The sequence below is a fragment of the Harpegnathos saltator genome, unplaced genomic scaffold, assembly GCF_003227715.2.
Source record: "Harpegnathos saltator strain DR-91 unplaced genomic scaffold, Hsal_v8.6 scaffold694, whole genome shotgun sequence".
Lineage (NCBI taxonomy): Eukaryota > Metazoa > Arthropoda > Insecta > Hymenoptera > Formicidae > Harpegnathos > Harpegnathos saltator.
Window position 1 is genome coordinate 2569900 of NW_020230531.1, and position 22908 is coordinate 2592807.

A 22908-nucleotide genomic window follows, 5' to 3' on the forward strand; every position below is an offset into this window, starting at 1 on the left:
GATATGTCAAAAACAATTACAAAACGTTTACCGTTGCGTAAGCTAACATGTGTTATTAAATAGTGTGGCGAAAGATGCGCTTCGTTAGAAAAAAGAGCAAAAAGATGTAAAAACATTCACAAACTCAGTGGTAATAATCACGATGACAAGTGACAAAACAATTATTCACTGCCGAGAATTAATTAGTTTTAAAGATCGCAACAAGCAGCGTTTGCAATCGAAGAACCGTCGCGATAAATATATCACAGGCAAGGATTAGCTTCCATCTATTTCCCGCCTTGTTGGCGATACTCCGGGAAGCAATTTTGCCTTAGACGCGGTTGGAAGGAAACCTGTTATTTGCATGTTGTGCCCCCCGAGAATTTCCAAGGATAACCCTCGACCGGTCAAGTAATCAAAAAACGTCCATGCTTTTATGCAACCGCTCTCCTACATCCTTTTAACCTAGCACGTCCGGCATCCGTCTCGCCTTTCCTTTCTTCGAAGTGGTTTCTGTACGGGATCCACGAGGGATCGCTTTTATCTGACCCGCTGCCATCCCGAAAATGCAGCTCGATAGATCTACATTCCTACGTATAACCGTAGGAAATGAAAAGCGACGAATTATATAGAAGCGTGAAGAAAGTGCAATATCAATATTCTTGGCAACAGAATAACAATATGGAGTGTACTGTTTGTCTTGTCCATATCCATATCGTGAAATATGTGGAGATAGAATAAACGAATTGATGAAATAAGTACAAAATATCTATGCGTATACCTATCGAAAATGGAATCAGAAATTACCCATAACGAAAAACACATCAATTAATGATATATCCGTTACTGCACAAAAATATTTTTTTTAAATAGAGAAAGATTTGTTTATAACTGAATATAGTGAAAAAAACAAATAGACGAACAAACAAGAGAGACTTAATCCGCGATATTCAAAATACGAGTGATTAATTATTTTTATTTTTTAAGTCTTTTGTATAATTATATATATCGTGGAAAAGATCTGATATCTCGAAAAGTCTAGGATATTAGCAAGCACGAAATCTTGCTTCGAGAAAATTGGTTTTATTTTATATCTCTACGATTCGTCTAGCCATTCGATATTTCAGTATATTCACGATGTCGGTATTGACAAACACCGATGCATATATATCACTCGTGTGTTCACGAGGTCAACGACCGTATTATCTAATATAGCGCGAGAATAGAGGTCGGACTTGCTCTTACGCACGTGTTATCTGGATCTGGCACTTAGTGGATGTCGCAGGCTCTATTTTGATAATGGCGAGTCGATATAATCATCGGTATCTTCGTTTTTAGGAGCTTAACCCATTGAAAACGTGAGACCCTCTCTCTCTTTCTCTCTCCCTCTCTATTTCTCTCTCTCTCTCTCTCTCTTTTTCTCTTTGTCTTTCATACTTCTGATACGATATTTATTTTAAACGTACTTTAGCTGATATCTTTGACGAACGTTTGAATTTTGAAACTGCTAATATTCTCTTCGAAATATCAGTACCTGCAGCAATATATGCAAATATGCAATTGTATGAAAACTTTGCAAAACAAAAAAGATCTAATATCTCGACAAAAACTAGTTTATATAGACTTCTTTTATTATTACCTCGGCGAATTTAATTAGTTAGTTGAATGTTTATTTATAATATCTATAATAATGGAATGTCATTATATATATTATATGATATGAGCGTGAGATATAGCATTTCTCCTTCCTTTCAGCGCTAATTACGTTTTAATTTATGATGTTCATTGAGAAAGATTTGTTATGAAAGAGAACATTAAGATATACTTTCAAAAAATAATATATTAGTTATAATATCCTCTAATGTAATTTCCTCTTCTCCTGTGTTACAGATATTGCAGTTACAAATGAACGACTACAGATATCATTACATGTTTACCACCTTCGTAAGTACGCTGTTCTTGTATCTATCTGATAATCAAATATATCTAACAAGAAAGAAGTATATCCAAATCTTTTCTATCAAAAAATAAAAAGAAACATAGAGAGACTGAGATATACACGCAGTTTTTCTTTGTTAAATGCGCAACTTTATATTTTTGTGTCAAGAGTAGTCTATCCTAAAACCGGGAAGTTCTAAAGTTCACAGGATTTCCATACCGAATTCTGCAACAATAGCTGATATAAAGGATTGCTATTTCTTACCAATATATTCTTACTAAAATCTTCTATTAGCATTTCAATGTGTTACATCAATCATAAGTCGAGTTATTCTGTGATTCGGTATTCAATCCCATCGGTTGTATCACCATAAGCATTAAATTAATATATTATGACAGTCTACTCGTGAGCCGCGGACATTATTTCATCATAGAGAGAGATATAATAGTATTTATCTAATTAAGCGCGTGTTGTAACGGAGTATTAATAGCTCGGCTAATCATAAATGATTTATAGGAATAAATATTGACAATTCGTTACTAAATATTGACGGATTTGTCCCATTCGGTATTACTCGCGTAATTTCATTTGTAATCTCGCTCAAGAAGTAAAAGAGACGCCTCTTTCGCTTGAATGAGGCTCTCGTAGGTGAGATTCCTCTACACGTCATACATGTATCATTCATCATGCTCATAAGCGACGTACCGCACACTTCGGCCGGTCCCTCTTTATACACCGTGCGGCTTATTATGTACATTACGTTGCATTAATTCTGGGGGAGCGAGTAACGGCAGGACTCCCCTTTCTATCTATTCTAAGACTGTCAGTATATTAGAAATTTCTCTAATATGGCTCTCGAAAGTTCGTTCCTCTCATTCGGCCTGCGCCTCCTTTGATATATCATCGTCGCCGTCGCCTTCCGAGCCACAGCAATGGCACGACACGACACGGCCCGAATTCCAATCTCTCGTTCCATCCGAGACTTCTATCCTAAATGGAGCACGATGTGCGCGAACCCCGCGGCTAGTATAGCCAAAGTTATGACATGCAAACGTGAGCTCGCGTAAACGGATGCGCGCGTGTACGAAAGGTACGATCATGAAAGACAGAGAGAGAGAGAGAGAGAGAGGGGGGGGGGAGGAGAGAGACAGAGAGAGAGAGAGAGAGAGAGAGAGTGAGAGTGAGAGTGAAGGAGAGAGTGAGAGAGAGGGAGGGGAGAGAGAGAGAAAGAGATATACGAACGCGTTTAGCTCACTATTTTGCCGTGTGCGCTCCCCCTTACGCCGATATTTACGCATACATGCGTATAAACGCACCGTGCATAAACGCGCGACATGCCTAACGCATATGTATCCCTCGAATTTTGCGGCGTAACGATGTCTCGTACGCGGGACCGAGCCGCTCGTGCAACGTCGCGCTCCGCCCCACCAATATATTCAGATTAATTGACGACGAGTATTAATCCCGCGACTCGTGACGACAGTTGCACCTTGGCATGACGCTTGTAACATGTCGGTTCAGATTGAAACTCCCGCCGATCGATCCTGAATCTCATAAAAAGAAGCGCTCTCACGCCGATACCACTAGTGGGTGGGTACTTCAGCGGGTTTAATGAGCACGACTGATCGCGTAATCCGACGTGGAAAGATCAAATATACGAAACGTGTAAACATCGGTACATTCGCGTTCGGCATTGCGCGCTGCAACGTCTTCGTGTGCGGCCGTGTAATCGGCGCGACTGTTACCGTATTTCAGCATTTAGACAGCTTGGGTTGGACGTGCGCGCGAGGGCAACGAAATAATTGTTGCACGGAAATTCATATCGTACGTGTTTGTCGTCGTTCAAATATTGACTGTACTATGTACCGCTAGACAATTGTGCGGGAGATATACAGAGACGGTATCTATAGAACGGGAGCCGGGAGCTGTGGGGTCACATATGGAGTGTTCAACTCGCAATCGGTTGCCGATTAGCGGTGCTTTATATTATCGGGAACCTAACTAACCGCGTATAACGAGTGATATATCTCGAATGCCGATATTGAATTAATTATTGTCGGCTAGATGAAGTTATCTCATGAATTCGTCGTAGTGTTGTAGCTCTGGCTAATAATTGTCCGTACAGGTGTGACGGTGTGACCCACGAAACGAGTTTGAGCTCGTATTCGAAAGAGCGAGAAGCAACTCGTGTTCTAGTTGGACGTAGCTATCAATTAAAGGTAATTAATGCTTCAGAATAATGGAATAATGAAACATGGAAACATACTATTAAGATGGCAGAATATAACTACGGTTCATCAGATACATCAGATTCTACACCCACGCACGCGATACAAAATTTGAATCTGTCACATTGTCACGAAGAGACAAATCGTAAGCTTTATCGCATTTTAGAGCACGTTTAGAGAACGTTAATCCCGTAAGATTTCCGGCGCGAGATTTCGTGAAAGGATTTAATGCATTCCCGCGATGCAAATCTCCATTAGATACTTTCGGCGTTTCATTTGTGAGGAGTATATCCGTACGTTTCTGAATAAATCACTTTTAGAGGATGTTACATAACTTTCTCCCAGGGCAGTAACGATGCAGCGATTCAAGAAATAGGTAGGCAGGCAGGCAGGCTGGCAGGAGGACAGGCAGGATGAGCAGAGTGACGGAGTTTAAAGGGAAAGGGGTGTAAGTAGTTGCGCGAAAGAGGCGGAAGAAGAGAAACCGCTCATGAACGGAAAGGGAGTTTTATCTGGGCGGCCGACTTTACTATGCAGCTGCGCAGTTGTCGGTGAATGACCCTGTGGAAAAGCGTTATTTACTTTAACGATCTGCGTTGAGCGATGCATCACCGTATAATTATAAATCATATTCTCTCGGGTTTCTAGCGAGAGAGCCACAGAAGGTGGAGAGATGGAGCGGGAGGTCTGGCTGGGATTGGTTACGCTATAACGATCGCAATTACGACGATGCCAGAATCGCTGGGAACGCCTCATTTTTCTTTAATTTAGTCGCCTCCTCGTAATCATGCCGCGAGCGAAAAGATATTTACTCTAGTCGAGCGTTTTCTGAGGTATCGTCGCGACCGAGGCTGCTCGATTTCTTTTCATTTGGAGCTACGGAATAAATCGATAGCCATATCTACTTTTGCTGAGGTTAAAATCTAATTTCGGGGAGGAAGAAGTTGTTTCTCATCCCTCTCGTGTGCTTGAAGCTCTTAATAATTGATGTGCTTTATTATTTGCGACATTGAAGTTTGACATTATGAAAAATTTATCAGACATTCAAATTAATGGCAACTATTATGTATGAGAATGAATAAAAGCTATAAGTGGTTGCAAATAGCTTTTAAAATGAACTTTTTTAAACTTTAATAACGCTTGTTTTCGCAGGACATAGAAACGTTCGATCTGGAAGATTTCAAATATAACAGTGTGAATATGACAGCCTTTCGCTTGGTGGATCTTGAAGAACCCAAGGTTGCCGAAGTACTCAAGCAGATGGAACGCTTCCAACCAACGATTGGGCATGCCATCCTGAACAAAACAGGAATCATTCAGGTAGGAGAAAACTTCAAGTAATGTTCAACGTGAAACAAAGTTTATGCTTTGTTGTTATCCCGAGAGCGCGATGTGGCACTACCAAAAAAAAATTTTCATGAGATTTTAAGGATCAAATTTATTCCGGTAATTTCGTGAACGATATCGAGCGTTAGTCTCCCAATTTTAATCACAAAAAAGCAAATGCTTATGTATGCCAAATATATGTACAGTAAAACCGACAATAATCCGATAATGTGGACAATAATGTGGAAAAACTGTAATACCTGATATTTATATAAATTTTTTAATACCTGATATTCATATAAATTTTTTAAAATACTACAAAAATATGGATTAATCTGCAAATTATTTTCTTCCGAATTTCAAGATAAGCTGTGTTTTGTTGAAAATTTTACTATGCGTGTAATTTTTATAAAGAAAAAATAAATTTATATTTATAATAAATTTATATAATATATATTTATATTATATGTTTTATATTTATATCTGTACTTGTATAACATATTTTATAAAGTAAGAATTAAACAAATCGGTTGGAAAAATTGCTATTGAAATTTTGTACATGGTATACAAGACAACAAATATTTTTCTTCGTTTTCATAATATGTTTTTCATAATATTGTCACAATATTCTGTAGTTCTGTAAAAATCCACAATAATAATTCATTTTATGCATTGGTTCAAATCATGGTAAAAGCCAGAGCTACGAGGAGATATAGATGAAAGACTAAAAGCAGAGAGGACTGAAAATTTGGGTGAACCGAACCGGTCAGCACAGTCTGTGTCCAGTTCGAGCTTTGTCAGCCTTTCAGTAATTAAGTGAGTTTCGCCTGCGGCCAGCGCCGCAATGTCATTAACTCGGATCAATTGACCGTACCAAGGCTTTCTCTCTCTCAAGGACTTGGAAGATGGTCGCCGTTTGCTGAAATAGCAAACTCGACTCTTTTAATTGATCGAAGTTCTCTTGAATATTGATATAAAATGCATTATATTTCAATTTCTTTCAACATACATTATGTATGTTGTGGTGACTAATTTATTATTATTTTATATTTCACGGCAGACAAATATCAATGTGTAATCGGTTTCAAATAGTATCGAATTTACGATAAATGCCTGCAATATTCTACTTTGTAGAACACACTTTGACTTTGAAATGAGAGGAGAAACTTTCAACGCAACCGGTAACAGGAATGAATAATAATCGCTTGAACCATTGCTGAGTTAGGAACAGGGTTGGAAACGGGTCTCGTTAAAATTTAATCACGATTCGACTCAACACTCGTTTACACCAACGATAGCAAAAACTTTGTCGATGTAATATTTTCGATCTTTTAGATTTTTCCATGCGAAGACACGGAGCACAACTCTCATCAAAAGGAAACGTATGTTTCAGGCAGAACCAGCCTTAGTGTACGATAGCGTGCAAGTTTTCGTGCACGGCTTAGCAGCTTTGGATCGCAGTTACGATTTAAGACCAGCGAATCTGTCCTGCGAAAAGGAGGAGCCGTGGAACGATGGTTTATCACTCTACAAATATATTAATGCCGTACGTACGTTCTACGAATACGTTTCTCTTATGAAGTCGTTATTAAACGGAGAAATAATACAAATCGATAATAATACAGCAACTTTTCCCGACTATCATTTATTATTTCGCGTGAAGGTATAACGTTTTAAGAAACTAAACGTTGCTACAATTGAATAATTAAATTTTACTTTGCGCATGTTTACGAAAATATTTTTTGTACTTTTTAAAACGAAAACAAATGATTTGCATTATGTTCTATTCCACGACTGAAATTTCTTTTGTTGAGCTAATTATAACTAGTAATTAAATTCTTTTCTGTTAAAACGTAAGGTAGAGAATCTTTTGTAATTTTATGAAAAGGTTTAATTTTAACTAATATACTACGCGAAAACATTGCCATTGGTGAAATATTATATGAATTTTGCAAGGTCGAATTATTTATTGTAAAATGTCCGTAATATAATATTTATAAGATTTTTTTTATTTGACTCATGAATGTTTTTAATATTATTATTATTATATTATTATTATTATTATTATATTATTTATCCACAAATACAGAATAAGGTAAATTTGATCATTATATGGTATCAGTATAGTTGATTTACATTAGCTTATTTTTAAAATTCAAAATAATACAGAATATATTTAATAAATGTCAAAATTAATTGCCTTTATTTTCTACATTTTTACGTTAAGTCAATTGTGAAAATGAATGCCATTGTCTACCCATACTATAATTACGAAAACTAAAAATTAACGAAAACATGCATCCAAATGCAGTGTTATTTTATGCAAGGAAAATATTTACGTATTAACTTAGCATACAGACTAATAGGTTAAACAACCAAATTTTATTACAACTTTTACTAGTAAAAACCCTAAAATATTAAAGGCATATTAATTCTTCCTCGAAAATTTTTTAAGATATTTTACCGTCTGTTATCGTTACTGTTAGAGCTATTTAGTAAAGTAACTTAAAAAACTTATCAGTCATTTTCTGTGTTTCTTTCGTAATTTTTACAAATCTCGGAAATTTCATTATTTTTCAGCTATTGAGAATTTATCGCACCGATTATTCCATGAATCGTACATATACACAGTGTACAGTACATCAACAGTACTATATTCTATGTACTTGAAACAAGCGCGGAACGAAACAGAGCTTTTACACACAATAGCACAAGAAAGAACTTTCTCCCTTTCCTCCCTCTCTCTTTTACGGTTTAAAACACTTCGCCCGCCCATGAAAGTGTTTAAACATATCACGCTGCACAGTAGAGGAACGTTAAAATCAGTGGCTATGGACTAAAAAAAATAGAGTCATAATTTTCAATTCAAAATCATAACAAATTCTATTCTATGATACGTTTGCTTGAAATATTCGTCATAAATAAATGCTTAAAGATGAATATTCCCAGATATATTTCTTTATATTTTTGTGGCAACTTACGGAGCATTTATTTGTACCGCTTCTAATTGAGACTTATTTAAACAGCATAATTGATAAAACTGACTGTATTCAGATGGGTAGAATTAAGAAATGTAGTTAACAGTAAAAGCATAATGAAACTGAAATGTAGTGTTATTGTGTAGAGTTAGCTGAACGTTTTATTTCTCAGAAAAGATTAACACAAGTAACGTTTTATTAGCAATTCTGGAATTTCGAAATTATCAATTATCAATTTGAATAATGAAAACAAAGGAAATATCAATAGAAATAATCATAACCAATAAAAAAAAATTTTTTCAACTTGATTCTTCTACAGTATATTTATTATGATCTTTAATTGTAAATCATGCCTTTATTTTATATTCCATGTTTATTGATTTTAACGTTTCGATCTATTGCGCACTGTACGCCACACTCCCCGGCCACGAGCTCGCACTGCTAGCTGGAATCCAGGAGATAAAAATTTGTGACCATTCCGGCGAGGAGCGAGCAATGCTTCCTCATTGCCCCGCACGGATTGGTAGTCGACCCGCGATAAGCCGCAGACGTATGGAGACCCACGGAAGGAAAGCAACGTTGACACATGAATAATTGAACAGCGTATTTAGCAAATAGCTACAAGGTCGGGAAGCTTCAACTTCTCCCGGGCATCTCCTCTCCTTTGCTCCTCTCCGAAGCGTCATTCGCGTTTCCCGTTTGCGGCGACCATCTCGAATGCACGACCGGCGTCACACGAGAAACACGTACGTAAACTTGCGCGTACGTGCCACCCATGAATAGATCCGCCCGGGGCATAAAGCTTTATTACTCGCGTGTCACGACTGAAATTGGACTTTCCTATTATACGCGCCAATGATGAATTAATCGACGCTTAAACCTTCGAAGACCGCGACTCCTCCTCATTATCGACAGACGAAATCTGGATTTTTTTCCAACAAAGCCGAAAAATCGGTTTTCCAATTCCGATTACAGCGATATCTGATAAATACGGAGCATTGTGTCTCGAGTAAACACTAACGACGTTAATTTAGATGCAAAGTACACATCACGTCTCGATGAGACGGTACATCGTAGTATCTTTTGACGAAGAGTTGCGATAAATATTTTGAGCGAATTATATGACGACAAACTAACTCCATCAACGTTAGCGGTGTATATTTACTATTAATGAAATTTTATTAACTTGAAATCGTGATTAAACGTAACATGCGATTGAATTAACATCGTGACATTGAATTCTCTCACAAAGGCCTTCAAATTTTCTCTCCTTATCTCAGCATTGCCTTGCGTAAAGTACCTCAGCGAGTGTTATATGTAAGAATCAACGTTAAGTTTTAATGCGAAAAGAGATTATAGTGTCGGAACAGAAAGCATAACGACACACACGTTGCCTCGTGTATCACAGAAACTTATAAATTTACACAATGACGGCTTCCTGCGAATTATTCCAACGTTCGCTTCTATGTGGTATTGTAAAGTTTCTCTTTTTCCGCGACGGCAAAGAAAATTGGAAATGCGCACGACGGCGCGTAGAAAAGTTTAGTCGGGTTGTCGGAATAATTGAGGATGTCGCGAAGACAGAAAAGAAAAAGTGGAAGACGAAAAAAGAGAAGAAGAAGAAGAAGAAGAAGAAGAAGAAGTAGAAGAAGAAGAAGAAGAAGAAGAAAAAGAAGAAAAAGTAGAAGAAGAAAAAGAAAAATGAAAAAGAATGAAGAGATGTCCCGGTGGCGAATCGTGACAATTTTCCGAAACTTACTCGCCGCACAGACTAGATACTATTAAAGAACGCTAGTCTTACCGAAGTTTACGTAACTATTAAGAAACGTGCTATGTGCGTACTGTGTGCTATATGCTGATGATATGCAAGCCGTTGCTCGAACGTCATTCCGATCCGCGAGGCAAACCTTTTAGTATCTCGACGAGCCGTATTCCGCTTGAGGAAATTCCGTGGAATATTATCAGGCATTAGAAAGATGTCTGTCGTGTCAAATGAAGAGACAGGAAAAAGAGAGAGAGAGAGAGAGAGAGAGAGAGAGAGAGAGAGAGAGAGAGAGAGAGAGAGAGAGAGAGAGAGAGGAAGAAACTCGACGCAGAAATTATAAAAGTTCTCGCGGTAAGTTCCGTCGGTCTATCTACCTCTCGCGTAGCGCGAAATCCATCCGTTCGTGAATATCAACGCTCTCTCGTCTCATGGTTACGATACTCTTTGAGGCACCGTTGCACTCGGAGTATCGGTTATCGACGTTCCTTTCATGTTAAATCCGAAATAAATGGCGCACCGCAAAAAGATATACCAAGAACATAGTCGCGGTTATATCCCGCGCACGCGCTTAAATCCTGTGCGACAGGAAATTGGCAGCTTCCGATGTGACCATATCCTATTAACGAATAATCGCGTTCGTTGTTTTTCTGCAGTTTCGAGAATAACGCCGTAAATAAATCGGCGAGCTGCTGGAATTACCAACGCGTACATGTGTTTCCGATTAATGCCGGTTAATTAATTAGCTTAAGATTTTGAATCATCGTTATCATCGCTGTAAGATTAACGATTTTATCACAAGGGAATAAGTTGGTCTAAAAATTCCTCGCCATTCGACGACTATTTTCTCGATTTTACTCAATATTATTTTCATTGAAAGATGATATCCTACTTGTCCCTTCTTGAAATACTAATTTGCAGGACATTATACGTGTTATAATTTTTACAAGCTTTACATGTTTAGGGTACATACTTGTGAACTTTCGCAAATCTTATACCGCTTGAGCACGCCAAGTCGAGTGCTAAAAGCTAAAACTCAGTGTAAAAGCGGCAAGATTAATGCACCTCGGCAAATATAGGAGGTTTTTGCGGCTTTAGCCTATCTGGGTACACTTCAGCGCTTCGAAGGTGCGAAAATACATGCGTGAAACACGGAGAGAAATCCGGCAAAGCAAGTACGTGTGAATAAGAAATGACCAGCCGACCCAAAGTAACGAGTGATTAATGAGTTATTATTGTAAAATATGTAAATCATATATGACATGTGTTTAATAAGTTAAAATGCAGGTACGCGTATAAAGACTTCAACACGAATAATTCATATTTCAGAAATACAAACTCTCTTCTTATTTGCTACGGTAAAATATTTTCATGATATTTTCGCATGATAACTACCGAACATATAAATAAATATAACATATAAAATAATAATGTTTTATTCCATTTTAATTTAAATGATCTGTTTATTTGTGTTAATTAATAATACCTAAATAAATGTAAACCGCACTGCGTTTCAATATCCTATACATTTGAATTTAATGTCTATTGAGAATTATTTAATCTACACATCTAAATTATACGCGTACAATGTCAAAATAATACCGATTATAAATTTCACAACGCTTGCTATATAAATATTTTTATATAGTCTAAAGAGACTTGAATGTGTTATTGCGGGTTATTTCGATAGAGCATAACGAAGTTACATATTAGTTGTCGAGTTTGCGACATCTTTGATATATTCATGAATGGAGACACAATGGAAACTGCTTACCTCAACATAACGATGATAGTTACCTTTGATATGTTTTCGATTAATAGCCGAGAGTAAGCGTATAAACAATGCAGTGACGTTGTCTCTGTTACCAAATGCTTGCAAATGGATTTATGTATGGACGGGAATATAACTTACTGCATTGTCGACGTACATGTACAAGTACGCGTACGTGAGAAATTGGAAATACAAGTCAATACTTCCGAGCCGTAAATTCGATTATTACTAGTTTGCACGAAGGAAGACACGTGATAAAAAAATTCGCACTCGTACGATAGTTAAAGCAACGATAAGTTAATATTTTTATTAAAATCTTCAACTTCTTTCTTTTCTCTTTCTCCCTCTTTTTTCTGTTCTCATCAATCCGTTTTTAGATAATACGTAATTCTTTGACAAAATAGAGCTGTTGATTTAAAATCGTTTGTCGCGGACAAAACATTGACGTTCTTCGTGAATAAATCACTTTTTTCTCGTTCATGCACGCATGAATTGTTATTACCTACCGAATGGCATCATCCGAAGAATATTCACTATGGAAGTAAAGTAAAAATGTAGAAAAAAAAAGATATATCATACCGAGCAATCCGGATAATACCAATATTTCGCATCGGTCCGTAATGGATGCTGGTTCCGGTTAGCACCAATTTATTTGTTTGGCATTTTTTTCCCCCAGAACTGGATCCGTACACCGCAGTGTGCTTCTGCGAAATACTTCGAAGCCCGAATTCGCATATAAAAACGCGTGTGCATGCGTAATGGTACAAACGTGCTGTGCCAGCAGCGCACGCATAGACGTACATTACTGGCGAATTCACGTCGGGCGAAAGTACGTCGATGCAGTGAAAATACACGCAGTCATGCAATAGGTCGGTCACTTCCGGCACGCTTACCATTTGTTTCGTGAGCTCGGGTGTATTTTTGAGCCAGTTCATCGATGCCAACGACCTGCTGACGTGATATCGCGGTAGGGATTTATCGATCTACGTAGTCGACGGCCGCGTATCTACGTTGATGGGTCGAAAAATCCAGACTGCGGAATCATCGTTAAAATTCTCGCTAGCTGCCGGGCTGATGAAAGGCGATTGCCGTGAGCTCACAAAATAATTTGACACCTTGTTATTTGCTACGATCACAAAATACACGTTGGGAATAATGGCGCAGTACAATAAAAAATCACCGAGCCTACCACGCATTCTGATTTTCGTCAAAATACTAACAAGTTGCTAACAAGTGCGCCTATATTCGCGTAAATTCAAGAAAATAAGTCGAATTCAAATGCAAGAGTACTTCAAATGAAACTCGCCATCGGCGAGTCATCAATACATTGACTTTCGAAAGCTAATGCATTCTGTTTTCAACTGTTTCTTACATTTTCCGAACGTCATAGACACAAATGAGAGTGAAACGTTATATTTTATAGTATCATAGCAACTTTGAAAAGAAGCGATCTTTTTAAACGAGGCATAAGATAGATATTATTCAAATTAAATTCCTATCTCATCTCCTGTGTGGATTATAAAAGGAAGCAGAGATGAATTCAATTAGGACAACGAACGATACGTAATTCTTTTCTCCGTAGATGTTTGGTTTAAACAACGAGACTGTCGTGTGCGAAATTTTAGACATATATTATCTGTAAAATCAACCAATTACGTTTATAAGACTCTAACGATGGGCTAATGGGCTTCGCGTTCCTCCTTTATATATCAGTTTTTTTTCTTTTTAAGAAAAACGTAGAACTTTATGACTAAAACGATTCAATTGTTCCGCTTTGAATTCATCTCTATTCTCGCTGCGCGATGGATTAAGCAATATGTGAACGAAATAACCGCGCAAAAATCCACATGAACTGATCAAAGTTCTCCACGTGGATGCAATATCGATTGTTTTGTAGCTCTTGCAATAAACCCTCTCGCGTTTGCACATTCCGTACCATCGTCATCGAGATGAATCCAGATTACGAGTGGAATATAGCACGACGCGTACCTAAAAAGTGATACGACCAAGCATATATCAGCCAGCATGTGCGTATCACTGTAGGCCATTCGAATAATTCAACCATGAGGAGTGGATAGACAAAGACGGTTCGTTGTATTTCAAGCTAGCCGATTATTATTTATACCTGTTGATTATTAGAAAAGTAATAAAATTATACGAAAGGGAATATATAAAAGCTTTCGAAAGTATTAATATTCGAAAGTAATAATAATTGAAGACAGCTTTCGTAATGGAATAGTTAAGCAACCGAGGTTGTCGCGAAAAATATTTATCTCTACACGAAGTCGAGAAATATTTATATTTGTTTCATTTGAGTCCTGGTTATATAGGGATAAGTGGATGAGACTTTATAAAGAAGCACATTTTGGTCGAATAACCTACGAGCCACGGCAAAGGCATACAGGAAATACACATAAAAAAGAAAACAGAGAGGAGAGAGAACGAGAGAGAGAGAGAGAGATAAATCAAATAAACTGCGCGCATATCGCTGGTAGACCGCAAACGGTAATTCATGCGAAAAATTTCGCCGGGCGTATGCATCCGAAAATGTAGGCCGCCGGCAGCGAATCGCGCGGATGTGTACGCATTCGTGAACTACTATACGACACAGGAGAAAAATAAAATTAACGAGCATCAGACGCACGCGTGATTTAACGAACGATGAATCCGGTCGTCCCTGTCATCAAATAGTTACGATTATAAATACTAACTAAAATAACTATCTGCATGAAATTGTTATCGCGTATGTAATTGATTATGTACATCTAATTTCGATTTTACGTTTCACTTAACATTAAATCAAGAGCGATATTCATTTTCACGGTATATTTTATTTCATTACTTCAAAATATTATTATTATTATCGATAAAAAGACTGTGTTTACATACTTTGTAGAATATAATTTCTAACATTATATGTATATTTAACCCTTTAACTGCTACGGTCGAGATAACTCGAGTGTGGAAAAAAATAATGACCTTGCTACGATCGAGTTTACTCGATTTTGGACTTTCAATGTGTAATACCCATTTAATTTAGTTTGTAAAAAGCATTTGAATTGAGCGGGCATATAGTGCCATCTCTTATCATTATAAAATATTTTATAATTGTAGATGTAACTCAGCAAAGAGGGTCATACTGGTCATTTAATATCTCAGCAGTTAAAGGGTTAAATAAAAAGAATATGCAATTTTGTGGAGAATTTGTGTATAGTTGAAGAAAATATTTATAGAATATAAAAACGAAATTAAACATGCGTTATTACCTCATCATATATCATTACAGTACCAATAAATTATATATGATATATAATTTATATATATATAGATAATATTATAGATAATACATTATTTATAATATATTAAAATATGTTTTGCATTTTTCCTCTTGTTATCGCTTATTTATCACGTGAAATAGTTCGACGAATTTAATCAATCTTGGATTTAGGATTAATACGAGCGTTTCTGTTGCAGGCAGGCTTAAACGGACTAACCGGACATATCACATTCCACGAAGGAAGAAGGAACAATTTCAAATTAGACCTCTTGAAACTGAAGAAGGAAGAGCTCGTCAAAGTCGGCGAATGGAAATACGACACTGGCATCAATGTTACAGACATAGATGCCTTTTACGAGACCACAGCAACCAATATTACACTCGTAGTGATGACGAGAGAGGTAACGATACTTTGTAGGCAAATTAGCTGCGTTTGCAATTCTGCGCTAGCGTTATAATTAATCATTAACGGCGATACTGCACGAACATTCGTTACGTGATAATATGGAAGCTATGTACAAAACGATCTCGGATAAATTTGTCAAATCGTCTGAAAGTAAAATATTTACATTTCAACGAAAGGCGGTACGGTAAACACATGTGCCGTATTTAAATACGGTTTCCAATGATACACGTAAATAGATAAGTTATTCTGAATTTATATTTCTCGAAATTTTTATTTCAATTATCAATTCTAAAGATAAACGCCGAATAAAATAAATACTACGAGTTGTCATTATTCATTTATATTATTCTGCGATAAAGTATTCTGCGACAAATGTATGGAAAGCTCAATATTGTAAACCTGCCTGCAACGACTTTATGGTTCAACGTTATCTCATTTTACGTTATGGACAATGATCAAAGAATTTAAGAGAAAAATTTAAATATCAGAAGCGGCAAAATCACGCGATGTACTATATCAAAGATAGATTTTAATCTGTTGAGTCGATCGGCAGTCATGTTGGCACGTTCAGAAAAATGAAAAATTCATGGTGACGTTAGGAAAAAACATTTGAAGGAGAAGCGATCGGAATACCGTGTATTCACGTATCAACAGTAACTTCTACCAGCTCTTTTGATATATAATAGCTTTGATATAACTTTTTCGCGCGGAAATAAGGACATTTAAGAGTTACCTTCACCTCCTCTTTGTCACGGCGCGCAATTCTACGATCTATCAGTGGAATCCAATCTTCCGTAGGAAAGACCCTACGTCATGGTAAAAGAAGACAAGAATTTGACTGGCAACGCAAGGTTCGAGGGCTTCTGCATCGATTTGCTCAAGTGGATCGCTGGCCAGGTCGGCTTCCAATATGCGATCAAATTGGTGCCTGATCACATGTACGGGGTGTACGATCCAGAGACGAAGGAATGGAATGGGATTGTTCGAGAGCTCATGGAGAAGGTAAGGAGGAGTACGTAAATCCTGTTGCCCTTCCTCACGATAATTCAATATCACGGCGCGAATGAAATGAGCGAACAACAAGACGGGAAATGAGATGTAAATAGCTCGGTGTTAATATGCATGCGTCGAGTTAAAGCAAAGTTTTCAGGCGCCACACCGTCGACGTGGTTACGTGCAGGACCGGAAAAAGATTTAATCAGCGTCGCGAGAGGAAGATTAATTGAGATATACGCGGCTTATTAAGTATTCAGTTCTGTGCCGCGGTGAATCCAACGAAGCAGTTTATTTTCTCGAACTTTCGAAATGCTGAGAGATTGTAGCTAGTTTACAAACTATATATTTCCGAATTGTCACAAAGTAATAAGTCACGAAATAACAGGAATCAATGATTTGTCTAATGTTCGATACAGCAGAGTTCGATAAAGTGTGCATATTTAAAGTGCGGAAAGTTCATATTGTTGAGGGAATTACGGCCGTATAGAGAGAGGGAGAGTATATTAGGGGAAAACGTCGAGAAGGAAGAATGATAACACACGGCCCAAGAGGCCGATTGTACATGCAAAGTAAAGTAAATTTCCGCAAGCGTGTCGCAATAAATCCATCCCGCGAGGAATTTCATTACGCGTGTAGTCGGATACAAGAATCAAGTGGATTAACCATTTTTCCTACGGGCGAATGACATATCAGATATTTTGATTCATAGATCGGCTAGCAGATGCTGCCGTCTCTGTCATTTGAATTGTAAAGTCGCGCAGTTATTAAAATCAAAATTTGATGTATGCGCATCTGAGCATCTTCCGGATTTAATTTGCGTAGCCAGTCCATTATTGTTTACATGATCGAGTAGGTGCACACACGACGTTCGCGCAACTTTTACTGCAAATTAGAATCTACGTTGATTACTGCGGAATATTCGACTTGGTGGGAATATTCTATATTCGACATTTATATGACTTTCAGATATCAAATCTGAATGAGAAATATCACCAAGCGCTCAATAATCTTTATTGCGCATAAAAAGACATGACTGCGAAAAAGCGATCAAATAAGGATACGTGAAAAATCGTCCAGAGTTTGATTGAACCGAAACGTTTCATCAAGATAATAAAATAGGAAATCCAATTTATATGCCGCGCGAATAATACTGATTCTTATTAAATATCACCAACGTTTGCTTCCCATTATTATTCTATAACAGTTCGTGTTTGTTCATTGTAATGAAAATCGATTATTGATATTTGTTTTAGAATATGCGGTTTAATTTACAGAAACATGCAAAATCTCCATATTTTTTATGTACACAGACAATGCAATTACTATTTAGATGTTTTCATCGATCTAATATTTTCATTGTTTGAAATTTTCATTTTTTTTAGTACAGGCCGTTTGAAAAAAGAATGATAATACCGAAAGTATCATATTGACACTTATTGATTTTTGCCACAATTGTTTTTCATCCGTAACACTTTTTTCGAGAAATTTTAGTTATAATTCTAACATTTTCGCGTTTGCGTATATCCGAAGAGAGGTAAATGTTGTCTTTCCGTTACCGTTACCGAGAGAATAGATTTACATTTTCACTGTTTTCTCGCGGATGCGAACGTATCTGTGTAGCCAGTGCATCTGTATAGCAATAAGAGAAAGTGTGCATATATCTTGGAATCCTCAACGAAAAACGGAAAACATCACGGACGAAGGCTAATGCGCCAGAGAGAGGAAACCCCTGAAAAGAGTTCTTATTGGATTCCGGATTCCATCACTGAATCGATGAAAACACGGAAGCGCAATATACATATGAGACGGAACAACAAATATACACGCGCATAAAAACGAAATTACACTAGCAATAAAGTCGCGCGCGGCTCCAGTGTCGCTCTGTGTAAAAAGTATTATTGACACAAGAGCGAATATGACTTCGTAATATTGAAAATATCAGCGAACTTGAGACAACTCGCCGATTCAATCGTCGATATGTAGGCGGACAATATATCATCTGCAATGCATAATTAAAAGTAAAAACGAATCTATCAATGTATAACCGAAGATAAAGAAACAAGTTTCTACTGCTACTTCAAACCGTTGACTAAGTGGTTGTGTTTGGAAATGATTCGGACATTTATGTTTCTCCGAAAACACGTATTTTTGCATAACATATGCGAGATCACATGGTAAATGTTGCAGATGTGATCATCGCATGGTTCGTTAAATTTATTTAAGCACACACGCGCAACATACTCCTCTGTCCGCGACAAAGTTTCGGCCATGCTCGATAAATAACTCAAGCGTTTATTGTTGTTGTCACTCTAACGACATTGGACATTGTATCGCGTATACATTTATAGAGTTGTAAAAGCAAGCTCGACGCCGTATCGCCAATTTTATTGGCCGTAATATCATATATAAACCAACTAGATTTTTTATTTTTAATTATTGAAAGTACGCCACCTCGTTCAGTGCAAAATTCAGTTTACAAGAGCCGATATAAATCATATGCAATATATAAGTAAGTAATATATAAAAAAAGAGAAAAACTTGCACAGTCTACATTAACTTGGGACGCGAGAAACGGTACGTCCGAATGGAGGTGTACGTGCATATCACAAAATTCGCAACTCGGCTTTCCGGCATACGCCATACGCGTTGAATACCGAAGATCAGCGGTTTATAAAACATGCAGAGCAATCTGTCCCTTGTGAAAGTGGATGTTGCCTTAACCTGGAAACCTACGAAACCGTAGGCGAATATTCTGAAACGGAGGATGATACGAATGGTGCTTCACTGTGCGCGACACTCGCCCGTTCATAAAGAATGCATCCACTATCTCGCAAGGTAAACCTTTCCTCGCAAAACCCAGGCCAAAGATTTATCAGTAATTTGAGACCTTTTCGTTCAGGTCTCGCTATATCCCGAAATGCATTTGTTTATATGCGCGAATCCTACGACGACCTCGATTATTTTTGTCACTCAAAAAATATGTACACAGAAATATATAACAAAACTACTCTGTTAATACTTTCCCATTCCTTTAAACATGATGTCGAAAATTTTCAACTAAGCACGTCTGAATATTTATGTTTAATAATTTCGGGGAATCGGCAACGGTACTCCAAAATTACTGATTTGTCACCATACATGTCAGTTTGACAGTTATTCTTATATGGCTGTTCTCGGATAGATATGCATAAATATTATTTTCTCTTTTTGTTCAAATAATGATAAAATAAAAAATATGCAATGGACATTCCAAGCAACCTATCGACATCGCTTGCATTTTTCGCACCATACCAGATGAAACGTAAAGCCGTCAAACTGACATTTATGATGACAGCAACTCAGCAGCTTTAAAGCGTTGTGTTGTCGATTCACTGAATAGTTATGAAGCACGAATATTGAGATATGATGTGTTTGGTTAGAAATTTTCGACATCACTATTTTTAGGGAATAGAAATGCATTGATGGAATCTTGTGTATGCTCAGAAAAAGAAAAAAAACTTTTCACTGAATAAGCGATTAAATTCTGTCATTAAACGGGAAGAAAATATTCCATTTGATATAACTATCTCTTCTTCAATATGGATAAGACTTGCAAAATTTTTCAGTCTTGTGCGATTTCAATTTGACGTAGAAAATTTACTCTCTAATTTTCCCGGATGCCGCGTAATATTTTTCAGAGGGCGGATTTAGCGGTTGCCTCCATGACGATTAATTATGCCAGAGAAAGTGTAATAGACTTCACCAAACCGTTTATGAATCTCGGAATTGGAATTTTATTTAAGGTGAGTTAATATCATGTTCGTAGTGTTTTTCTTATAGATCTGCATACGCCACACAATTATATTTTTATCCCCGTTTAAGATATACATGTTTATGATTAATACTCGTTTATCGATTGCGTTTCAATTTATGCATTGTATATTGCGTTAATATAAATTATAGAGATTGTTGCTATAAACAATTCTCATGGTTACTCCCGTGGTTAATATAAAAAATAATAAGATATCATAACATATCATAAGAGTTTAATCGCAAATATAATAATAATAAATGGTGCATAGCGTAAATACATATGCGCCTTATTATTCTAATAATGTTCATATAGAATGTCCTAAAACTGTCGTATAATACTTTAATAGCGCATTCTGGAGCTTAAAGTGAAAATTTTGGCTCCATATTAAGCCTGCAAATTCCTTCGAACCTAGAAGGCCGATAAAGAATTTCATATATAATATTATACAAGCACTATAACGTCTTGTTCTCGATATTTAGGCACTATTTAGACATCTGATTATCTCAACATCCTATCTGCATTTAATTATTTCTAACTTCAACAAATAATGTATTAATTATGTGATTTACTTAACTGCACAAACAGTGTTGAATGTGTTTTTATATAACAATAAAATATTAAATAATTTAATAAACATTATTAAATGTCGAAAAATCAAAATTGAAAATTAAATAACAGACAAGAGATTAGTACACGTGCACGCATAATCGCACGTTTGAGCGCGTAAAATTTACGCGATGTTATTGATAGTCGTAAATATTACGACTTGATATTTTCTCCGTTTTATGATTTCCGACTTCATATAGCCTTCAGAGAATATGCTATGAAAATATTATACTCTGAGTACGGATATTAAATTATCTGAATGTTCAGTCTTAGCAATAATATGAAACAATCCTTATTCTTATCGTTAGAAATCAATGCGATTTACAAAAATATATGCACTAAAATAAAATGCACTTGTGTGTATGTTAGAATTCAATATTCACCATTTTGCGTTAAAGACTGACAACGTTCAGCTAGATTCATTCAAATCCATCTAGATCTATTCATGTCTAGCTAATGATCAGCCAATGAAACCCACTGGATCCCGAACTGCGTAGCGGTCAGTTTCCATCACTCGTCGCCCCACACATGACAATATTTTACTTCGCCACACTTCACTTTACTCGCGACGCGATTAATATTTATATTTTTACGACGTTTTATGTGTACCTCGAGGGAACAGCAAAAATTTTGATTTATTTCGTGGCGAATTCTACAAATTTGACAAATGAATGGCGAATGTAACTTGTGGATTTGTTTGGGGAATCCACGATACAATCAAACTTGGTATTTTGGAAACGCTGGTGATACTTCATCCAAGTTTATATCCCCCATATATTGGCGAATTGCATTTAACGCAATTTATCTCCGTTCACGAAACATAATTACCATGCAAAAACACATACGAGAAGTATGGAAAACTAATGACCGCGACAATCGCGTATAATCCAAATCAACACGAACGAGTAAACGTGAACCTCGCGTATGACGGCGCAATTCCAATGCGCGTTATAAACTGCCGGAAATAATAATTAAGGGATCGTCATGGTCGAATAATTATATTGAGTATTCGTAAAATTTTTAACTAGTAATAAAATGATAGAACATAGAAATATTTACATATATGTATGTATATATCAAAAAAGTCTAGTACCACTTTTTCTTCCGACAAACTTGGGATAACTTTTCAATGTTATCCCAAGTTAAATTCATAGCGTAAATAGATCCTTTGAAGCCCTATAACTTTTGTCTGATATATTTTGAAATTTTTTCTCTAAAATGTCGCGTTAACGAAAACATCGGATAACCCGAGTGGTCTGAAACACCCGGTATAGAAATATGTTTACTAAAAATTAAAGTTAGGCCTTAAAGGAAAGAAATGTGTTCACAATACTTCAAATTTGTCGCTAAATGGTTGAATTTGAATCCTCTAATTATTTTGCGTAGTGTATTTTATTCAATGATACACACACACACACACACACACACACACACATATAGGTAAGAAGCGAGAATCTAATGTAAATCGCATTAATTTGAACGAGTTTTATAAATTCTTACTAACTTAAATCTTTTTCTTCATCTTTTATCTTTCACATGTATACATATGCATGCTTTTATATATATATATTTCTTACTTACCCAGATACCGCGAACTCAGAGACAGCCACTTTCTGCTTTCAGATCTGAAACAAAAGGAAAGTTTTGTAGATTAGATTTCAATGTTCAACAGAATGAATGAACAGAGTCGGTTAATTTCTGCGACTGCAATTCTGATTTTTATCCTGACAACTATATTTCGACTTGCAAGCGCAAAAAGTTAAATGAAAGAACAGATGGGATCTGTGAACCTACCTTCGAGCCGACTCTGCTTAGCCCGAACCAGATCCTCCGGTATCTGCATTCAC

General features: G+C 36.7%; 1 protein-coding gene across 3 annotated transcripts in view; it reads left to right on the plus strand.

Annotated features, from left to right (window-relative positions):
* LOC105185628 (glutamate receptor ionotropic, kainate 2) overlaps window positions 1-22908 on the plus strand; it is a 153053-nt gene that overhangs the window by 103812 nt on the left and 26333 nt on the right. For all 3 annotated transcript variants that reach the window (XM_019842491.2, XM_025305341.1, XM_019842497.2), the window contains exons 6-11: window positions 1870-1923; window positions 5299-5466; window positions 6866-7018; window positions 15458-15661; window positions 16465-16668; window positions 20340-20444. In XM_019842491.2, coding sequence (XP_019698050.1) covers window positions 1870-1923; window positions 5299-5466; window positions 6866-7018; window positions 15458-15661; window positions 16465-16668; window positions 20340-20444 — 888 coding nt within the window. The remainder of the gene's footprint in view (window positions 1-1869; window positions 1924-5298; window positions 5467-6865; window positions 7019-15457; window positions 15662-16464; window positions 16669-20339; window positions 20445-22908) is intronic.